General features: G+C 31.6%; 2 protein-coding genes and 1 long non-coding RNA gene across 4 annotated transcripts; all 3 read left to right on the forward strand.

Annotated features, from left to right (window-relative positions):
* Positions 1 to 448: 448 nt before the first annotated feature.
* Positions 449 to 5,775, forward strand: LOC115709565 (translocon at the outer membrane of chloroplasts 64). The gene is made up of 13 exons (XM_030637695.2): positions 449 to 802; positions 1,773 to 1,925; positions 2,162 to 2,286; positions 2,503 to 2,628; positions 3,079 to 3,261; positions 3,486 to 3,630; positions 3,714 to 3,882; positions 4,005 to 4,139; positions 4,419 to 4,622; positions 4,718 to 4,845; positions 4,929 to 4,980; positions 5,065 to 5,134; positions 5,277 to 5,775. The coding sequence occupies exons 1-13, from the start codon at positions 600 to 602 to the stop codon at positions 5,357 to 5,359; spliced, it is 1,776 nt and encodes a 591-aa protein (XP_030493555.2). The 5' UTR covers positions 449 to 599; the 3' UTR covers positions 5,360 to 5,775.
* A 1,567-nt stretch (positions 5,776 to 7,342) lies between these two features.
* Positions 7,343 to 10,248, forward strand: LOC115709568 (uncharacterized). The gene is made up of 7 exons (XM_030637699.2): positions 7,343 to 7,824; positions 7,908 to 7,990; positions 8,502 to 8,564; positions 8,648 to 8,749; positions 8,916 to 8,981; positions 9,424 to 9,499; positions 9,619 to 10,248. Exons 1-7 carry the CDS (start codon positions 7,470 to 7,472, stop codon positions 10,074 to 10,076), a joined length of 1,203 nt encoding a protein of 400 aa, XP_030493559.2. The 5' UTR covers positions 7,343 to 7,469; the 3' UTR covers positions 10,077 to 10,248.
* Positions 10,249 to 10,904: 656 nt separating this feature from the next.
* Positions 10,905 to 15,980, forward strand: LOC115709583 (uncharacterized). Of its 2 annotated transcripts, XR_009686624.1 has the most exons (3): positions 10,912 to 11,119; positions 12,558 to 13,094; positions 15,931 to 15,980. It is a non-coding gene; the product is annotated as an uncharacterized LOC115709583 (long non-coding RNA). The 2 variants fall into 2 exon arrangements; XR_009686625.1 differs by lacking the exon at positions 15,931 to 15,980 and having other exon boundaries at positions 10,905 to 11,119; positions 12,558 to 13,021.
* Positions 15,981 to 16,499: the final 519 nt, after the last annotated feature.

The raw sequence follows: 16,499 nt of genomic DNA on the forward strand, positions 1-16,499 counted from the left end.
TAATATCTCTAACATTACAACCATGCATAATTTGGGACTCGAACCCAGGATCTCCAACACACACACTCTTCTATGGCCACTTGAGCTAGCCTCAAGTGAAGCATTGCAATTGATTAGTAATATTCCATAAAAGCTATTACATTAAATAATAAGCATTGATATTGGGCACCAAGGTACTAGGGGTGAATATGGGGCAAGTTGACCGAGTTTCGGGTTCATACTACTATTAGTGTAATTAAGTATCGAGTCCCATATAACTTAGAAAATATTTTTTTTGAAAATATCACTAACTAATCATGAGACGTCACCGTGTTGGGCACCATGGTGCCCAACAACAATGCTCTTTGAGTAAATGGCAAAATGGTAAATATCTATGAATCAATCAATGTAATAATTTTATTTTCTTTTTTTTTAATTAATAAATAATAAATAATAAAGGTTGCGTCTTAGCCTCAAAGTCATTTTCTGTATATACCAAAGAAAAGAGCTTATAGCTTAGGTTTCGTTAGAGTGGCGAAGTTATCACTACTCTCTCCATTATCTCTTTCCCTTCTCTTTCTTCTCAAGAACACATTTTTCCATTAGGGTTTTCCCCATTCATGGCTTCTCACTCATCTAATTTATGGGTTTTGCTCGGTTTGGGTTTGGCTGGGATTCTTTTCATGACCAGAAAACTCAAGAAAGTTATCAAGCAAGATTTTGGAGCTTTTATCGAAAAGCTTCAACTCCTTCCTCCTCCTCAACCTGCTCCTCCTAAAGCTCCTCATCCTCTTACTGCTCTCACCTTTGCCGTATCCGACGTGTATTTTCTCTATCCTTACTCTGTTCTATATATATATATATATAAAGGGTGTATCTGCATTTATTGTTATGTAATCGATGAGTTCATCATGAATTTGGTTGTTAATGATATTTGATAAGTTTTTTGAATTTGGTTGGCTAATTTTAGTGTTGAGGGAGTAAACTTTAATTGAATTGAAAATATCAAATGTGTTGTATTGTGAATAGTTGAAATGAATTATATTGCTGTTTTGAAACTGTTTGTGTAAATGTCTATGAGTGTGTACTGAGTTAATATATATATATATTTGAGATTTTGGATTGAGTTTACTATGATAAGTATTTTTTGAATTGCTTGGCTAATTTTAGTGTTAAAAATTGATTTGTGTTAGAACACAGATAATGAAAATCTTAAATGTGTTTATATTGTGAATAATGGAAATGAATTATTTATTCAGATATGAAACTGTTTGTGTAAATCTTTATAAGTGTGTATTGAGTTAATATATTTATATATATAATGCTATTTGAGATTTTGGATAAGTTTTTCAAATGGATTGGCTAACTTAGGGTTTAAGGAGTAAACTTGAATTTAATTGAAAATATCAAATGTGTTGTATAATTGAAATGAATTATATTTGCAGTTATGAAACTTTTTGTGTAAATGTCTATGAGTGTGTATTGAGTTAATATATATATATTTATATCATGCTATTTGAGAGTTTGGATTGAGTTTACTATGATAAGTTTTTTTTGAATAGATTGGCTTATTTTAGTGTTTAAACTAAATTGTGTTAGAACCCAGATAATAAAAATCTCAAATTTGTTGTTATATTGTAATAATAGAAATGAATTATATTTGCAGTTATCAAACTGTTTGTGTAAATATTTATGTGTGTGATAGGTTGTTAATATATAAAGTTTACATTTTTTTTTGTGTGGGAATATTTGTTCTGATTCTGAGTGAATATTTCTTAATTTAAAATTGATAGATTTGACATCGAAGGACACGTTACGGGGTTTGGTCATCCAGACTGGGCCAGAACACATGAAGCAGCTTCTGGAACATGCTCTGTGGTTTCCACTCTTGTTGAAGGAGGAGCCACTTGCATTGGTAAAACTGTTGTAGATGAATTAGCCTACGGGTATGTATTTTATTCTTAATATGCTGAAGAATTTGAACCATTTTTTTCCCTTTTGATGCAAATGCCTTGCTGTTTCGGTTTCGTTTCCAGCATTGGTTGAGAAAATGAATGTGATTTTTGGTTCAAAGAGATCATGTATGCTCTAGTTTGTCTTTCTATACATTTTATATATTTGTTTTCTGATTCTCTCATATTTTAACCAAAAGCTAAACAATGGTTCCTTTGTTTTGGGGCAGTATAAGTGGGGAGAATAAGCATTATGGTGCCCCCACAAATCCCGCTGTGCCTGAAAGAGTACCGGGTGGAGCTTCTAGTGGAGCTTCTGTTGCTGTAGCTGCCAAGCTTGTTGATTTCGCTTTGGGTGAGTCTTGTTTTTCCCTCCTCTTCTTGTCTTCTTCTTTTACATGCTCTTTCGGTAGCTAATTTAGTTATCCCACTTGTCTGCCTCAGCTTGTTAAATTTTGTTAAGTTCGAATTTGTGTGTATATATGTTTGGAACAATATTCCTGTTTAATTGTATTATGGTGAGCGTCTTCGAATAAAAAATTGTATTTCTTACTAATACGGTGGTTTTCAGGTATTGACACTGTTGGGGATGTCAGAGTACCTGCTGGATTTTGCGGTGTTTTAGGATTCCGACCCTCCCATGGAGCTGTTTCTCAGATGGGAATTGTACCTGTCTCATCAAGTCTTGATACTGTTGGTATGTATTATACACGATTAATTTGTAAGCTGGATGTGTTGCTTGTCCTAGTTTCTGCTCTCTGATGCACTATTGAGATCACTTAGATAGCAAATAATAGTTTTTGTGTCTGTGTTCTTTGTTTATGCTAATGAAAAATGTTTACTCTGTTATTATTAATTTGTTTTGTTTCGAGTATGAAATTATCACTATGCCATCAAGTACTAATGCATTTAATTATTATTATTATTTGGTTCTTTGGGGGTAGAAATTATGTTAGCATTTCATATGAATATACGAAGTGCTTTTGTTTGTGCTCCACAATCTGGTAGTCATACAACAATTCTTGCGAGAGCTGCTCTATGTTTCGTCAGTTTTCATTTTATATTTTGAAATATTTTCTCATTAATAATTATATTCTTTGATCTATAAGCCATCAATTATGTTTACCTCGTAAAATCTCCTCTGCAGGATGGTTTGCCAAGGATCATACTGTTCTCCGACGTGTTGGGCATGTGTTGTTGCAACTTCCTTATGCTCCTCAACGCAATCCTAGACAGGTAATAATAGCCGATGATTGCTTTCAACTAGGAAAGATTCCCGCTGAAAGGATTGTTCAAGTTGTTGTCAAATCCACAGAGAAGATTTTCGGAAGTAAGTTCTTGTACTTTGTTGTATAAGCATCATTAGGATATTGATTTCTTTTCTCAGCACTTCCATCTTTATTGTTACTATTACTGATATTATTTTATTTTTATTCACTTTCAAAAATTTATAATTTCTATTTATGTTCGCTTAGGCCTAAAGTACTGTTTTCTTTTTCCTTTTCGGTACTTTCCATGGATATTTTCTTAATGCTTCTTTTTAATCTGATCCAGAACAAGTATTAAAGCATGAAAATCTTGGAGACTATTTAAGTTCAAAGGTAACAAGCTTGAAAGTGTTCCAAACCAAACAAATAAATGGGCAAAATCAAAATTCATCACTTGGATCACTTGCAGCTGTTATGAAGATTTTTCAAAGGTGAGCTTCTTTCTCACAAGAGGAATAAATAGTCTCATCTGAACAATGATTAATCAATTTTTGTTTTGCACATCCTTATACAGACATGAGTTTAGAAATAATCACGAGGAGTGGATTAACTCGGTGAAGCCCGTTTTGGATCCTGCTATCTCGTCAATTTTTCATGAAACACCTGATACAACTGGTACCGATGTTGAAAATTGCAAAGCAATTAGGAACGAGATGCGCTTAGCTCTCAACGCTTTATTGAAGGTATAAGTCTTTTATCGAAGAATTTTTAAAATAATGTCTTTCTGCTAAATTGTACTAATTGAAATTTTAATTCATTATATACTTTAGAATCATGCTGACTCTGGTACTTGAGATTTGTCTAGGATGAAGGAGTTCTTGTGATACCGACCATTGCTGATCCTCCTCCAAAAGTAGGTGCGAAGGAGATCCTATCAGAGCAGTTTCAGAGCCGAGCATTTAGTCTATTAAGTATTGCTAGCATATCAGGCTGTTGTCAGGTAAAAGTTGCTAGTTTGCTTCCCCCCTTATCTCCCTCCGAGCGGTGTGAAGTTTGTATGTTTCTAATGTTTGATCAATTTACACCTGAAAAGTTGTGATGTGTGTCATTTGTGTCTATGCATTTGCTTATGTACGGTCAATCGGGACTTGAAAATTCAAATAAATGTTTGTCTGAATCCAAAATGTTTTTAAGAAGGAAAAAGAGAAGAATTGTGGGAGTGGATTCTTGTTAACATATATCTATATCATATATGACATGACCATTATATGATTTTCAGGTTACAGTTCCACTCGGGTTTCACGAGAAGTCGCCTGTTTCAGTCTCCTTTATAGCCCGACATGGTGGTGATCGGTTTTTACTAGATACAGTGAATTCCTTATACGTGTCTCTTCAAGAGCAAGCTGATCTCGCTTCCCAATCGAAAGCTTCCAGAAATGTTGTTGTCAGCAGGGAACAATCTGCCGAGATGGCAAAGGAAAAGGTTCGTTCGCTCAACAGTTTGTTTATCAATTCAAAAAGTGTTCCATTTTGGTTACATCGTTACTTTATCGTCTCCTTTTTGTAATTGATAATTAGGGCAATCAAGCTTACAAGGAGAAACAGTTTCATAAGGCCATCGGTTTTTACACTGAAGCTATCAAACTTTGTGGCGATAGTGCAACATATTACAGCAACCGAGCTGCAGCACACCTTGAAGTCGGAAGGTATTGTTATTCTTTCTCAAAGGTTGTTAAGCTAAACTAGACTTCTTGCAAGTGTTTGACCGTGTATTCCTTCGTAAATTCAGTTTTCTTCAAGCCGAAGCAGACTGCACCAAAGCTATTGAACTTGACAAAAAGGTAAATTGATTGTTCGGTTTCATTTTAATGAAACTTGTACTATGTTCAGAAAACAATTACATTGCTGTTCTTTTTCGGGTGCAGAACATAAAATCGTACTTGCGAAGAGGTACGGCGAGAGAGATGCTTGGCTTTTATAAGGAGGCTATTGAAGGTAAGCAAAGCACCATTGTTTTATAGATTCTAATCGAAACATTTTATTCAACAAAACAGAATCGCTGTTGGGGTCGTCATTTTTACCTCGGTGTTTTATCTTCCAAATTTTTCGGGATCTAATGTAACTTTCAACGTTGCAGACTTTAGATACGCGCTTGTTCTCGAGCCAACAAACAAACGAGCAGCCCTTACTGCTGATAGATTAAGCAAGGTGTTTCAGTAAGTAATCAGTCAGTTATAACAAAAGCTTCTCTCTCTCGGGAAGTTTTCGCTATGCGATTTACGTGCAAATTCTTGGCCTGGGATTGAAGAAGATTGCCATTTATAAATATTAGACCGAAACTGCAGCAGCAGATGAAAAAGGGGTTGCGATTCTTCTTCTTCTTCTTCACGAGTAAGGCCTAAAATCATTTTTCGTTGTATTTTCGAGGTTCGATAAAAAGCCATTTTTAATTCTCTAGCTGCTGATTATTAGTTTTGAAAATCCAATTTTGTTTACTTTTTATTATAATATGGATGGAGTTGTAATTCTTTCAGTTGGGTCTTGAAAGGTTTTTCTTTGGAGCCAATGCATCATCATCATATTATTTGTGAACAACTTTGTTTACATAAAGTTCCTTCCTTTGTTCTTTTTGTAAATGGTTTAGTTATTATTGTTATTATTATGGGTTGAGTTTGTTGCTATTCCCATCTTATTTTTGATAACCTATGGGAATGAAATTTGTAACTATATGTTAATTTAAGACTAAAGAAAAGAAAAGAAATTAAAAAAAAAAAAAAGGAAATAGGTAACTTTTGGTGTATAATAAACGTTTGAGAGTTATGTTTATAATTTATTGAGAATTGCATTTCTCAAATATGTGTATAATAAAAGTGCAAGGCTAGAAACACAACTCAAATTCTACACACTAATTACACACTTAAAAATAAAAATGGTTAATATTTAATACATATTGTGTGTAATTAGTGTGTGCAAAGCCAGTAAGGTTAGTTTAGTGGTGAGGGAGGGATGGAAAAAAGGGAGAGATCATGGGTTCGAACTTAGGGCCTTGAAGCTATTAAGCTATTAAATGATTGTAAAATACCATTACGCTACACTAAAAAAAAAGTAGTATTTAGCATAATAAGAAGATACTTGATCGTAATGCTAAGTACTGTAAGTTCCTCGTAACAATGCTTTTATTAGAAAAGTAGATATTTTACAAATTCTCATAGTGGAAAGTGAAAAAAATGCTATTTGAAAAATTATAAAATTCGCATATATAATTTGATGTAAAAATAGAGTTAAAAATTATAGTACTTGTATCATGAATATTCATAACACTAATAGAATTGGCACTGTCAGAACTAGACAAAAATTATAATTTTATTAACATTAGAAGTATTTGAGGCTAAAAAAAGACTACTTACAAAGTTTAGTGATTTATGTAAATTTTATTTTTAGATAGTGGAGCAATATGTAAAATTTTATTTGCATCCTAAAATTTTGTAAGTATACTTTATTTTAATAATTTTTATTTTACGTAAAATTTATATATTTAATTATATTATTTTTTAAAAATTTTTTTTCTCCCAATTAATTTTCTTAAAAAAAATATACATATCAAATAAAAATAATTATATTTTAAATACTATAACAAAAAAAATTAAAATTAAAATTAAAATAAAAAATTATATGAAATTTTATCAAAAAAAATTAAAATAAATATTAAAATTAATACAAAATTCTTAAGTGACTAATGTTAAAAATTAATTTAAGCTTAATTTTTTGAGGAGTGTTAATTATAAATTCCTATTACAATCTCTTAGTCAGCCTTCACGTCTGAAATCACATGTTAGAATATGTTTTTTTTTTTTCAATTTTTCTTTCACAGCCATATTCGTTATAGTTACAGTATCGTTCCTATAATTTTTAAAAAAATCTAAATAGTTTACAATGTCGAAAATAAAGTTCTTAATATTCCAGTTTACCACGTGCGTTCAAAAAATTTCAAACATATTTTCAACACTATAAACTATTCGAAAATTTTCAAATATTACAGGGATGATGTTGTAAGCATAAAGAACACCGCTAAGAAAAAAAATTAGAAAAAAAAAATATTTCGGTATGTGTTTTCAAGTACAAAGGTTAACTAAGAGATTATAATAGAAGGTTAATCCTTTAATTATTTTTTTTTACATATTGAGTTGTACTTATCATTTTGTAGGGTACAAATAGAACTCGTCGGCTAATATTTGCACAATATTTGTAAAATGTCCAAAAAGCCCCTACAAAACTAACGAAATTCAAAGTTAAATAATCTCTCTCTCTTTCATCCATTTTTGGCGCCAAAATGCCGAAAAATACGGAAGAAGATGAACACTGGGAAGAAGCTCTCGACGTAGACGACGATCAAATCCCCTTTCTCAAACCTTGCAAGCGTCCAAAACCCTCTCTTCTTCCCAACCCCAACCCCTCATCCTCATCTCCTCCTTCTTCACGCCGGCAGTTCCTCATTCCCGGCCCAGCCGGAGCCGTACAATTAGCCATGGAACGGAAATCTCGGGAAGACGGTATGTTGTTCTATGAGGATCTCATTCCTACTCAGGAGTACATTAGGAAGGTTATTGAAGATGGCGATGCTAGTGAAGATGAGGATTTTAGGGCTGATCCGTGGCTTTCAGCTTTGGATTTTCTACGAACGGAAGGTGTGCGAAGAATTCTGTTTCTGAAAATGTATTTGGAAATTTTGATTTTAGTTTTTAATTTTGTTTGGTTTGATTTGAATTAGGTATGGTGGATGGTGATTGTTCAGTTCCTGGAACGCCATTGGGTTCTATCAAGAAGGGGTTTCGTAGTGACAGAGCAGCTCTGGTATTGTATTTGAGATTTATTTATTTGTGAATTATCTTTCTATTTTTGCAAATTGAAACCTTCAATTTCTGTTTGGTTGCTGAGAAAATAGTGAGAAATGTTTAAAGAGTGTTCATTTCTAAAGAAATTTTTTCCAAACTAACTACTTGTAATTGTAAAATTTGTAAAATAATCACATAGAATTGATCATAAAACGACCATGAAATTGTAAATTTATGGTTGTATAACAATGGTCACAGAGCATTTACATGGTTCAACGAGCAATCTATATTTCGCGATCAAGTAGCAATCCTTATATATTTTATAACAAGCATTGTGCAGTGCTATAGCTATCGCGTTAAGTATTCCATATAATTTTTTGGAAAGTAATAAATTTTTTCTTAAAGACTATTTTTACAAAATACTCATTTCTAACTGGGGAGAATGATAATCTGTTTGATTGCATTTAACCTATTATTTTCTCTGTTTTTTTTAACTCAATTCATTAATTTCTCTTAATTGAATATGTTAGGTTGTTGCTATAATCAAGTCATGTACTCCAAATGGTCTTGGTAGTTTGATGGTAACTCTTAAGGTAAGTTTTGTTGCAATGTGAACTACTTTACTGTTTTAATTTTCAATGTACAATGTAATCTGACATGTTCGTGCCGATTTCAGGATCCCACAGGTACAATTGATGCTAGCATTCACCACAAAGTTCTTTCTCAAGGAGAGTTTGGGAAGATCATATCCATTGGTTCCGTTTTGATTCTCCAAAAGGTTTGATTTTTTGTCCTTTATTTTATTCTCATAATTAGTGCTTCTTCTCATGAATGTTAATCATCTATGCCACGGTACCATTATAGGTGTTTTTCAATTCAAAAGATAATTAACAGCAAACATGGTGAGACTGGTAGAATTATTGAACCTTTTATTCCTTTTGAAGGTGCCTGCTTTCGCTCCTTTTCGCTCTACATTCTTTCTCAATATCACCTTGAACAATGTAATCAAGGTATGTTTCTTTTTGTTCTTGCTAATTAGTTAGCCGACTATATTTTGATATGTAGGTAAACTCTATAATAGATTTCTAAGAGGTTGAATAAATTGGTGAAAAATGAGCTTATAGAGAAAGATAACAGTAGTTAGAGGGCTGATAGAGTAGTTTAACTATTGTAAACCATTGGTATACCAACAAATTTAGAGGATTTTTAATCCATAGAAAATGGCATACCAACTTGTGGTCTTCTTTAGTTATGTTGAATACTATGCAAAGCAAACCAAGAATATGTCATTAAGTAATACACACTTTCTCTCTTTCGAACAAAATACAAATATGATAATATCTGTATGTTTATCTGTAATTTTTTCTTTTTTTAAATATGTACTTGTAAGGAAAAAGAATCATGTGAGTTCAAGGAGTCATTCATATTTCTCTCTATGTTGAAAATTATCAGGTCATTTCAAAGGATACTGGTCCTCCCATTGAACACAATTATGCTCCATCACTAAGATATGCTGCAAAAAGTTCTGGTTGGTTACATTTTCAATTTCATTTCAATTGAGATTTTATTTATCTTGCATATATTCAGAATTAGTGATAAGATTACTCTATGATCACTTATGTCACTCTTCTTGTATATTGTAAATAGAGAGCAATGAAAGATCACATACAGCTGAACCAGTGATTTCACAGAAAAGAACCGAAGGAATTATGAGTAGTCTGAACAAGAACAGAGTAGTAGATCTTTCCGAGAACAGTAGCTTTATTAGCAATGAACACTGCAGAAACTCACTTGGTAATGCTGCTGAGAAAGAATGTTCATTCACAAACACTCCGGTTCTAAGTAGTACACTTTCGAGTAACCGAGCAACTGTGGCAGATGAACAGCCTAGCGATTGTGAGCGATCTAGAGCAGACAATTCATCTTGCAGGGTTGAAACCGCAACCACAGCTACTGCACAAAACTTGGTTGAAGTCTCTGCTGGTGACAAAGAACCTGAGAAGGAATTTGGTAGTGAAAACCTGAGAAAGGTGTCGGGTTCAACAACCTCAATGCCAGACTGGACAGACGAACAACTCGATGAGCTTTTCGAGTTTGATGATTGACATAAAGGCAAGGAGAATTGATTTTTCACTAGTTTAGAATAGTAATAGATATGTGCATTGGACTTAGAAATAGGTAAGTTTTTGTTGTAAAAACTAGAAAGTTTTACATAATCTCATTGTAAATCTTTCACCAAAACTGTGTTTTTGTGAAAAGAAAAGTGGTTTCAGTTCAGTTCTAGTCATATCATTAATCAAAGTGGTTTCAGTTCAGTTCTAATTCCCTGTCTTGTGTTCTTTTTTTTCTTTGAAAACAGTTCTATATAGCTGTAAATACGTGTGTCGTACTGGTTTGGTCCATATTTTGAAAAGCCCGTAATACTAAGAGTCGTGTTGTGTTGACCCATAACAAGATATGAACCGTGGCGTGCTAATATTAAGTAAGCACGACACGACCCGTAAGTTTACATTCATGCCTTGCTTTACTCGGGTCAGTCCATTTTTCATAAATGGGTTAATTCATTCTTTTATATGGGTCGAACTTAAACTTCACTTTTTTATTATCTTTTTTCACAATTAATGAGTTAATCACTACATTGTATGTATTTTTTATAGTTTCAATTATTTTTATATAATTTTTAACAATACTTCACATAATCCTATTATTATTATTATTTATAAGAATTTTTAATGTTTTATGCTTTCAGGCTAATTTATTTGTGCTTACGTGTCATTCCATTTCCTACCCAAACTTGTATTTTTTCGTGTCAAGTCGTGCTCATGCATCTTGAATTTCTTACCATGACAAAAAACTCAACTCATATTTACAGCTGTATTGTGGTTTATATTTATATTTATCTTTTCCATTTTTCTATTTTATTAAATGAGATGGTACAAGAATAATGTAGCTAAAGGTGTTAAATTAAATCCTGACCGTTGTTTATGTCCACTAACTAGAGAAAAAAGTGTAGATATTTAGATCATAATATTAAATTAAAACACTGCCATTATTATTTCAATTCAAGTCTTTTTTAGTTCATAAAGAAAAGAAAGTAGATCTCTTCTTCCTCTCCTCCAACCTACCTGAAGAGATTCCAACACTACAAGTAAATCTCTCTCTCTCTCTCTCTCTCTCTCTCTCTCTCTCTCTCTCTCTCTCTCTCTCCTTTTGTAGAAATTTCTTCTACTAAAATCACTACTTAGCTCAGTTTTTGTTGCTTTACCTTTGGGCTATTTAGCTCAATTAATTTTGCATATAGTAAAGGAATTTTTACATTGTATATTGAAATTTTCAATTTTTTTTTAATTGTAAGGCGATTTTTTTTCTTAAATATTGTATTTTTTATACAGTTTATTGTGGTAAATTTTATCTATTATTCTACTGGTATTTTTTAGTTGTTCCACTGTTATTTTTAATTATTTTGTTTAGTATTTTACAGTTGTTTTATAAAAAGACAGTATTTTAGTAAAAAATTTTATGTCACAGTAAAATTATAAATTTTTGCTCAAAATTTAATAAAAGACTAAACTACTACTATGATTACACCACATAAATGTGGAGTATTGCTATTACTTTTTGTAAAAATTATTGATTAATTTTTTTATTTTATTAAATGACGAAATAGACTATACTTTTAAAAATGATAAAGATAAAATTGTCAGTTCAATTTTCGACTCAAACAAATAAGGTATCTAATGGTCTAAATATATTTATTTGTTTTATTAAATTCTATATATCTACATTAAAGTCATGTTATTTCAAACAAAATGTTAGAATTTATCCACTATGAAAATATATATCATAATAAGTTATCACATTATGTTAGAATTTGGGTACTAGTAAAGTCTAGCACCTTCAAGACATGTTGCATTGCGATTGGCTAGCGATATTTCTTAAAAATTATTATATTTAACTATATAAGACCTGATACTTAGCACTCTCCTTGGTGTCATATCGCTATTGGTGTAATTAAGTATCGGGTTCCATATAACTTAAGAAAATAATTTTTAGACAATATCACTAATTAATTATAGGACGTCACCTGTTAAAAATGTTAGGCATCACTAATACCAAATAACAATGCTCTTTCTCTAAGTACAATATGTAATATTTATATTTGGCTAATTATGATTTTTGCTCCCTGAACTTTTAAGGCCGTTAAAAATGCCCCCTGAACTATTGAGATTGTTGGATTAAAGGACTTTTGTCTAATTTCATTCAATTTTACTATTTCATTAATTATTTATCTACTAAACCATGCTCCTTAGACTTTGATATATACCAAATGTTGCTCCTTAAAATGTACTAAATCATACCCCTGAACTTTCATCCATGTTAGACTTTTTTACTAAAATTGGACAAAAGTCCTTAAATCCAACAATCTCAATAGTTCAGGAGGCATTTTTAACGACCTTAAAAATTCAGGGGTATGATTTGATACATGTCAAAATTTAGAGAGCAAAATTCCTAATTAACCTTTATATTTTATATATTCTTGTCATGAGTTTTACTATTCTTAATTTTTACTTTTATGTTGTCATTAGTTCCAACCAAACGTGGTCTTTATGAATAAGGGAGTGAAGATTGAGAGTGAAGATTCTGAAACTGTGGAGAGTAAGATTGAGAGTCTTTCAGCTACTGTTGCAGCAATGGGAGTAAAGATTGATGGTGTTATTGAAGCTTCAAAAAATCATGAAAATATAAGTGATTTGCAAGCTCAACTTGGGAGCCAGTTGAAGCAAATAATGGGCTTAGAAGAAGTGATATTTAATAGAACTGCAGTATTTCGAGCTGTCAAGATCTTGGCTACAAACTATGATATTTTAAGGGTTTTCTCAGCTATGCCTGCAGATTTCAAGAGAATCTTTCTTCTAGATATTGCTGAAAATGGAATATGATTATGGTTTAATAATTTTTGTTTTCTTTTAAACAATGAATGAACATCTACTTTTTTTTCTTTTTAAGCAAATAAGCAATGCTCCTCTAATAAATAATTAATTAGCATTTCACATATTTTTTCATTTTCTTTTTCTTGAATATTAAATGAGGATTTGTATTGGTAACATAACAATGTGGCAAAAGTTCTTGTTTCAATGCGACATATCGAGAAGGTGCTAGGCACCACTAGTGCCTTATAGCAATACTCTATATATATATATAGACCTTCCCTCTTCATAGTTAAAGGTGCCCTATCAACTCTTAAATCTCTTTAAAGAAAACAGAAAAGAAATACTAAAGTAGTTGATCTTCCTAAATAATAACTAAAATCAACATATAAATAAATCTTGAAAAAACTTAACAATATGCAAAGAGAGAGAATTGGTAGAGAGTTATTAGTACTTGTATTGTGCAGGAGAGGAGAGGAAGATCAACTTTACTTTCTTTATTTTGGAAATAAATAAACTAAAACTCAAGAGACATTCAATAGTTGAATTGGGAATATATGAATTATATGAAGAGGAAATATGTATATATAATCTAACTAATTAATAATGAGTAGAATAAATATTCATTATTAATTAATGATCGGTAATCACATTTATTTATATATAGTAATTCAAAAAACTTAATAAAGAAAGGTGACATTGAATAAGTATTAATTTGCATCAATGCTATATTGTGGCATTGATACTATTTATTTTTTTAATAAAAAATTAAAGCTAAAAAGTTATTGTAGCTAAAAATTAAGATATATGTTAAATAATAATGTGTAAGATCATAATTATAATATTTTTAAAAAGTGTTATACATTAAAGTATTTTTAGAAATAAGAGTGCCAAAAATAATGTGGAAGAAAAATAAAATAAAACAAAATATTATAAAGTGTAATCTCATTATTAATTCAATTCAATATAGAATCCCAATTATTTTAATTTAATTGCGGCGTAAATACTTAAGTTTTATACCGGGTAGCAGATAAATACTTAAGTCGTATTTTTGGCGGTAAAAATACCTTTTGTTAGGGTCTTGGAACTTTCGTAGGTACCTGGACGTTAAGTGCCAGGTCAGTACCTACATGGCACGTTGTGATTGGTCCAGGTAGATTTATTTTTATTTTAAATAATCATTTAATATTTTAAAAATTAATTTAAAATTATAAAAAATAAAAAAAAATATTTTTTTCCTTTTACTCTCTCTCTCTCTCTCTATATATATATATATCTTTTCGTCTTCTTCCTTTTTCATCTTCAACCTAACCTATCGCCTCCTCCTCTCTCTTCTCACAGGTATCATCTCCGGCGCACCTCCGTCCGACCCCGGTGAGGCATTCTACCACAACCGATGGACGAGATTCCCACCACCAGGATCGCATCAGAGCACACCGAAGCCTGTTCTCCCTCTCAATCTCGCTTGAGTTCTCTCCACTCTCTTAGTCCCTCTCTTTCTCGATCCACTCTCTCAGTCCCTCTCTTTCTCGATTTCTCTCTGCTCAGAGCCGGACGGAGCAATCGCACAAGAGGACGACAAGTTCGAGATCTGGGCATCAACGACATCTGGATGGATCTGGGAAGCTTGAGTGCTGGGGTTGCTGGCACAAAAAATGCATTAAGACCAAAATCTATTTGAGAGGACAAAATATGAGACAGACTATTGGTTTCTTGATTCACCACCAGATTACCCCCTGATCAAAACTCATCTATTTCTATCTCCTCAGTTAGTTTTTTTTGTCCTGAAATAAGTTCCCAAACAAAGCAAAATATACCTACAGAAGAGAAAACCACTCAACCGAAAGAAAATGCAGACGAAAACCCTTTTCCAGATCTGATGCATAGAAAAATAGAGATACCCAACTGGCACAGAGATGAAACATTGGGTGTACAAAGAATGCTCAAGAGGATGCATCAACAGGCACATCCACTGGATTGAGGTTGGGATGGATTTGATGCACTCGTTGACTTCAGATTCACATCAACCATGTCTTCTTACTTCGTTGAGGAAAGTGTTTCTATTCTTGGTAAAGCAGCAGCAATTTTCCAAAAGAGTGCCTGAAAAATTATTCAAGCATTGTAACGTAATCCATATACTCTCATGAGCAAATCAAAATGGAAAGAGGAAATTCCCAACATGAGGTTCACATCACTCAATTATTTACCAAGTTAGTAATATCAATATGAAAAATAGTATTTGAGAAAATTTTCATATCATCTTATATGCCAGCAACCCTGGGCTATTTTTTATATCCCTTTCATATCTCTTTTTTGTGATTTTAGCGTGATTTATACATGATAGTGAGATATGGTATGTGAAATAGGGCTGTTGTTGGTGAGGAGGAAGAAGGCGATGACGATGGGGGGTGTTCTCTGGTCTGCACCTCTGGTTCTCAGAAGACGATGAGGGAGAAGAAGTTGACCCCTAAATCGCAGAAGAGAAGGGGGAGAAGAACGAGATTTTAGTGTTCTCAGATTTTTTGGGTTTGGAATTTAATTTTGTATTTAATTTAATTTTAAGTGTTTATGTTTAGTTTAATTTTGTAATTTTTTTAATTTAAAAAAATAAGTTTTATTTAATTTTTAAATATATAAGAATTAATGATAAAAATAAATTGATTATATTTATTTTTGTTTATTTTTTATATTTTTAAACTTTTAAATAATAAATAAAAAAAATTAATGAGATGGATCAATGAACGAGTGACACGTAGACACTAACCTGACACATAACGGAGAGGTACCTACGGAAGTTTTAAGAGTGTAACGGAAGGTATTTTTACCGCCAAAATTACAACTTAAGTATTTATCTGCTACTCAGTATAAAATTCAGGTATTTATACCGCAAATTACTCTAAAGATTATAAAAAATACTAATTAGACTTCATATCATAATTAATTAACCAATCACACGGTAGTGTCTTTTCATTTTGTCTTTGTTGTATTAAATGAGGATTTGTATTGGTAACATATAACAATAATGTGGCAGAAGTTCTTGCTAATTTCAATGTGACCCTTCTTTAATTTTTTTTGAATTATTATTTTAAATAAATAAATGTGACCTGTCTTTAATATTGCCTATATATATATATATATATATATATATAGGGTAAATCTACCGTGGGTCCTCTTGTTTTGTCCTCATGCTATGAGGAAAGAAAATAGACCAATTACAAGTTAAATAAATGTGTGTGTAGATGTATTTTGTTAGATTATAGTAGCTGATTATTCATATATTATAGCTAATGGAAAAGGTATGTGCAAAACTTTTTAATACTGTCGAATATAAATTATTTACCTAAACTAAATTAAGATAATTTGATAAAAAATACAAACTAAAAAATCCGATGAAAATATAATCCACCCAATTTTTATTTGGACGGGTTGAAAATAATACCAACTAGCCTAATCAATCCGAACTAACTCTACCTACCCGATTAAAAGAGTTTATTTTTTTTTAATATATATACTTTTACATTTTTATGATATACATTTATATATTATATAATTTATATGACTACTTAAAAAATATCAAGTTGAAACTAATATGTTTATTTT

Source organism: Cannabis sativa, chromosome 3 (genome assembly GCF_029168945.1).
Source record: "Cannabis sativa cultivar Pink pepper isolate KNU-18-1 chromosome 3, ASM2916894v1, whole genome shotgun sequence".
Classification (NCBI taxonomy): domain Eukaryota; kingdom Viridiplantae; phylum Streptophyta; class Magnoliopsida; order Rosales; family Cannabaceae; genus Cannabis; species Cannabis sativa.

Coding starts and splice junctions, on each gene's coding strand:
- LOC115709568 (XM_030637699.2), top strand. CDS start 7,470: ATGCCGAAAAATACGGAAGAAGATGAACACTGGGAAGAAGCTCTCGAC. Junction 7,825..7,907: donor GGATTTTCTACGAACGGAAG/GTGTGCGAAGAA, acceptor GATTTGAATTAG/GTATGGTGGATGGTGATTGT. Junction 8,982..9,423: donor CCTTGAACAATGTAATCAAG/GTATGTTTCTTT, acceptor GAAAATTATCAG/GTCATTTCAAAGGATACTGG.
- LOC115709565 (XM_030637695.2), top strand. CDS start 600: ATGGCTTCTCACTCATCTAATTTATGGGTTTTGCTCGGTTTGGGTTTG. Junction 1,926..2,161: donor GTAGATGAATTAGCCTACGG/GTATGTATTTTA, acceptor GTTTTGGGGCAG/TATAAGTGGGGAGAATAAGC. Junction 4,623..4,717: donor CCGAGATGGCAAAGGAAAAG/GTTCGTTCGCTC, acceptor ATTGATAATTAG/GGCAATCAAGCTTACAAGGA.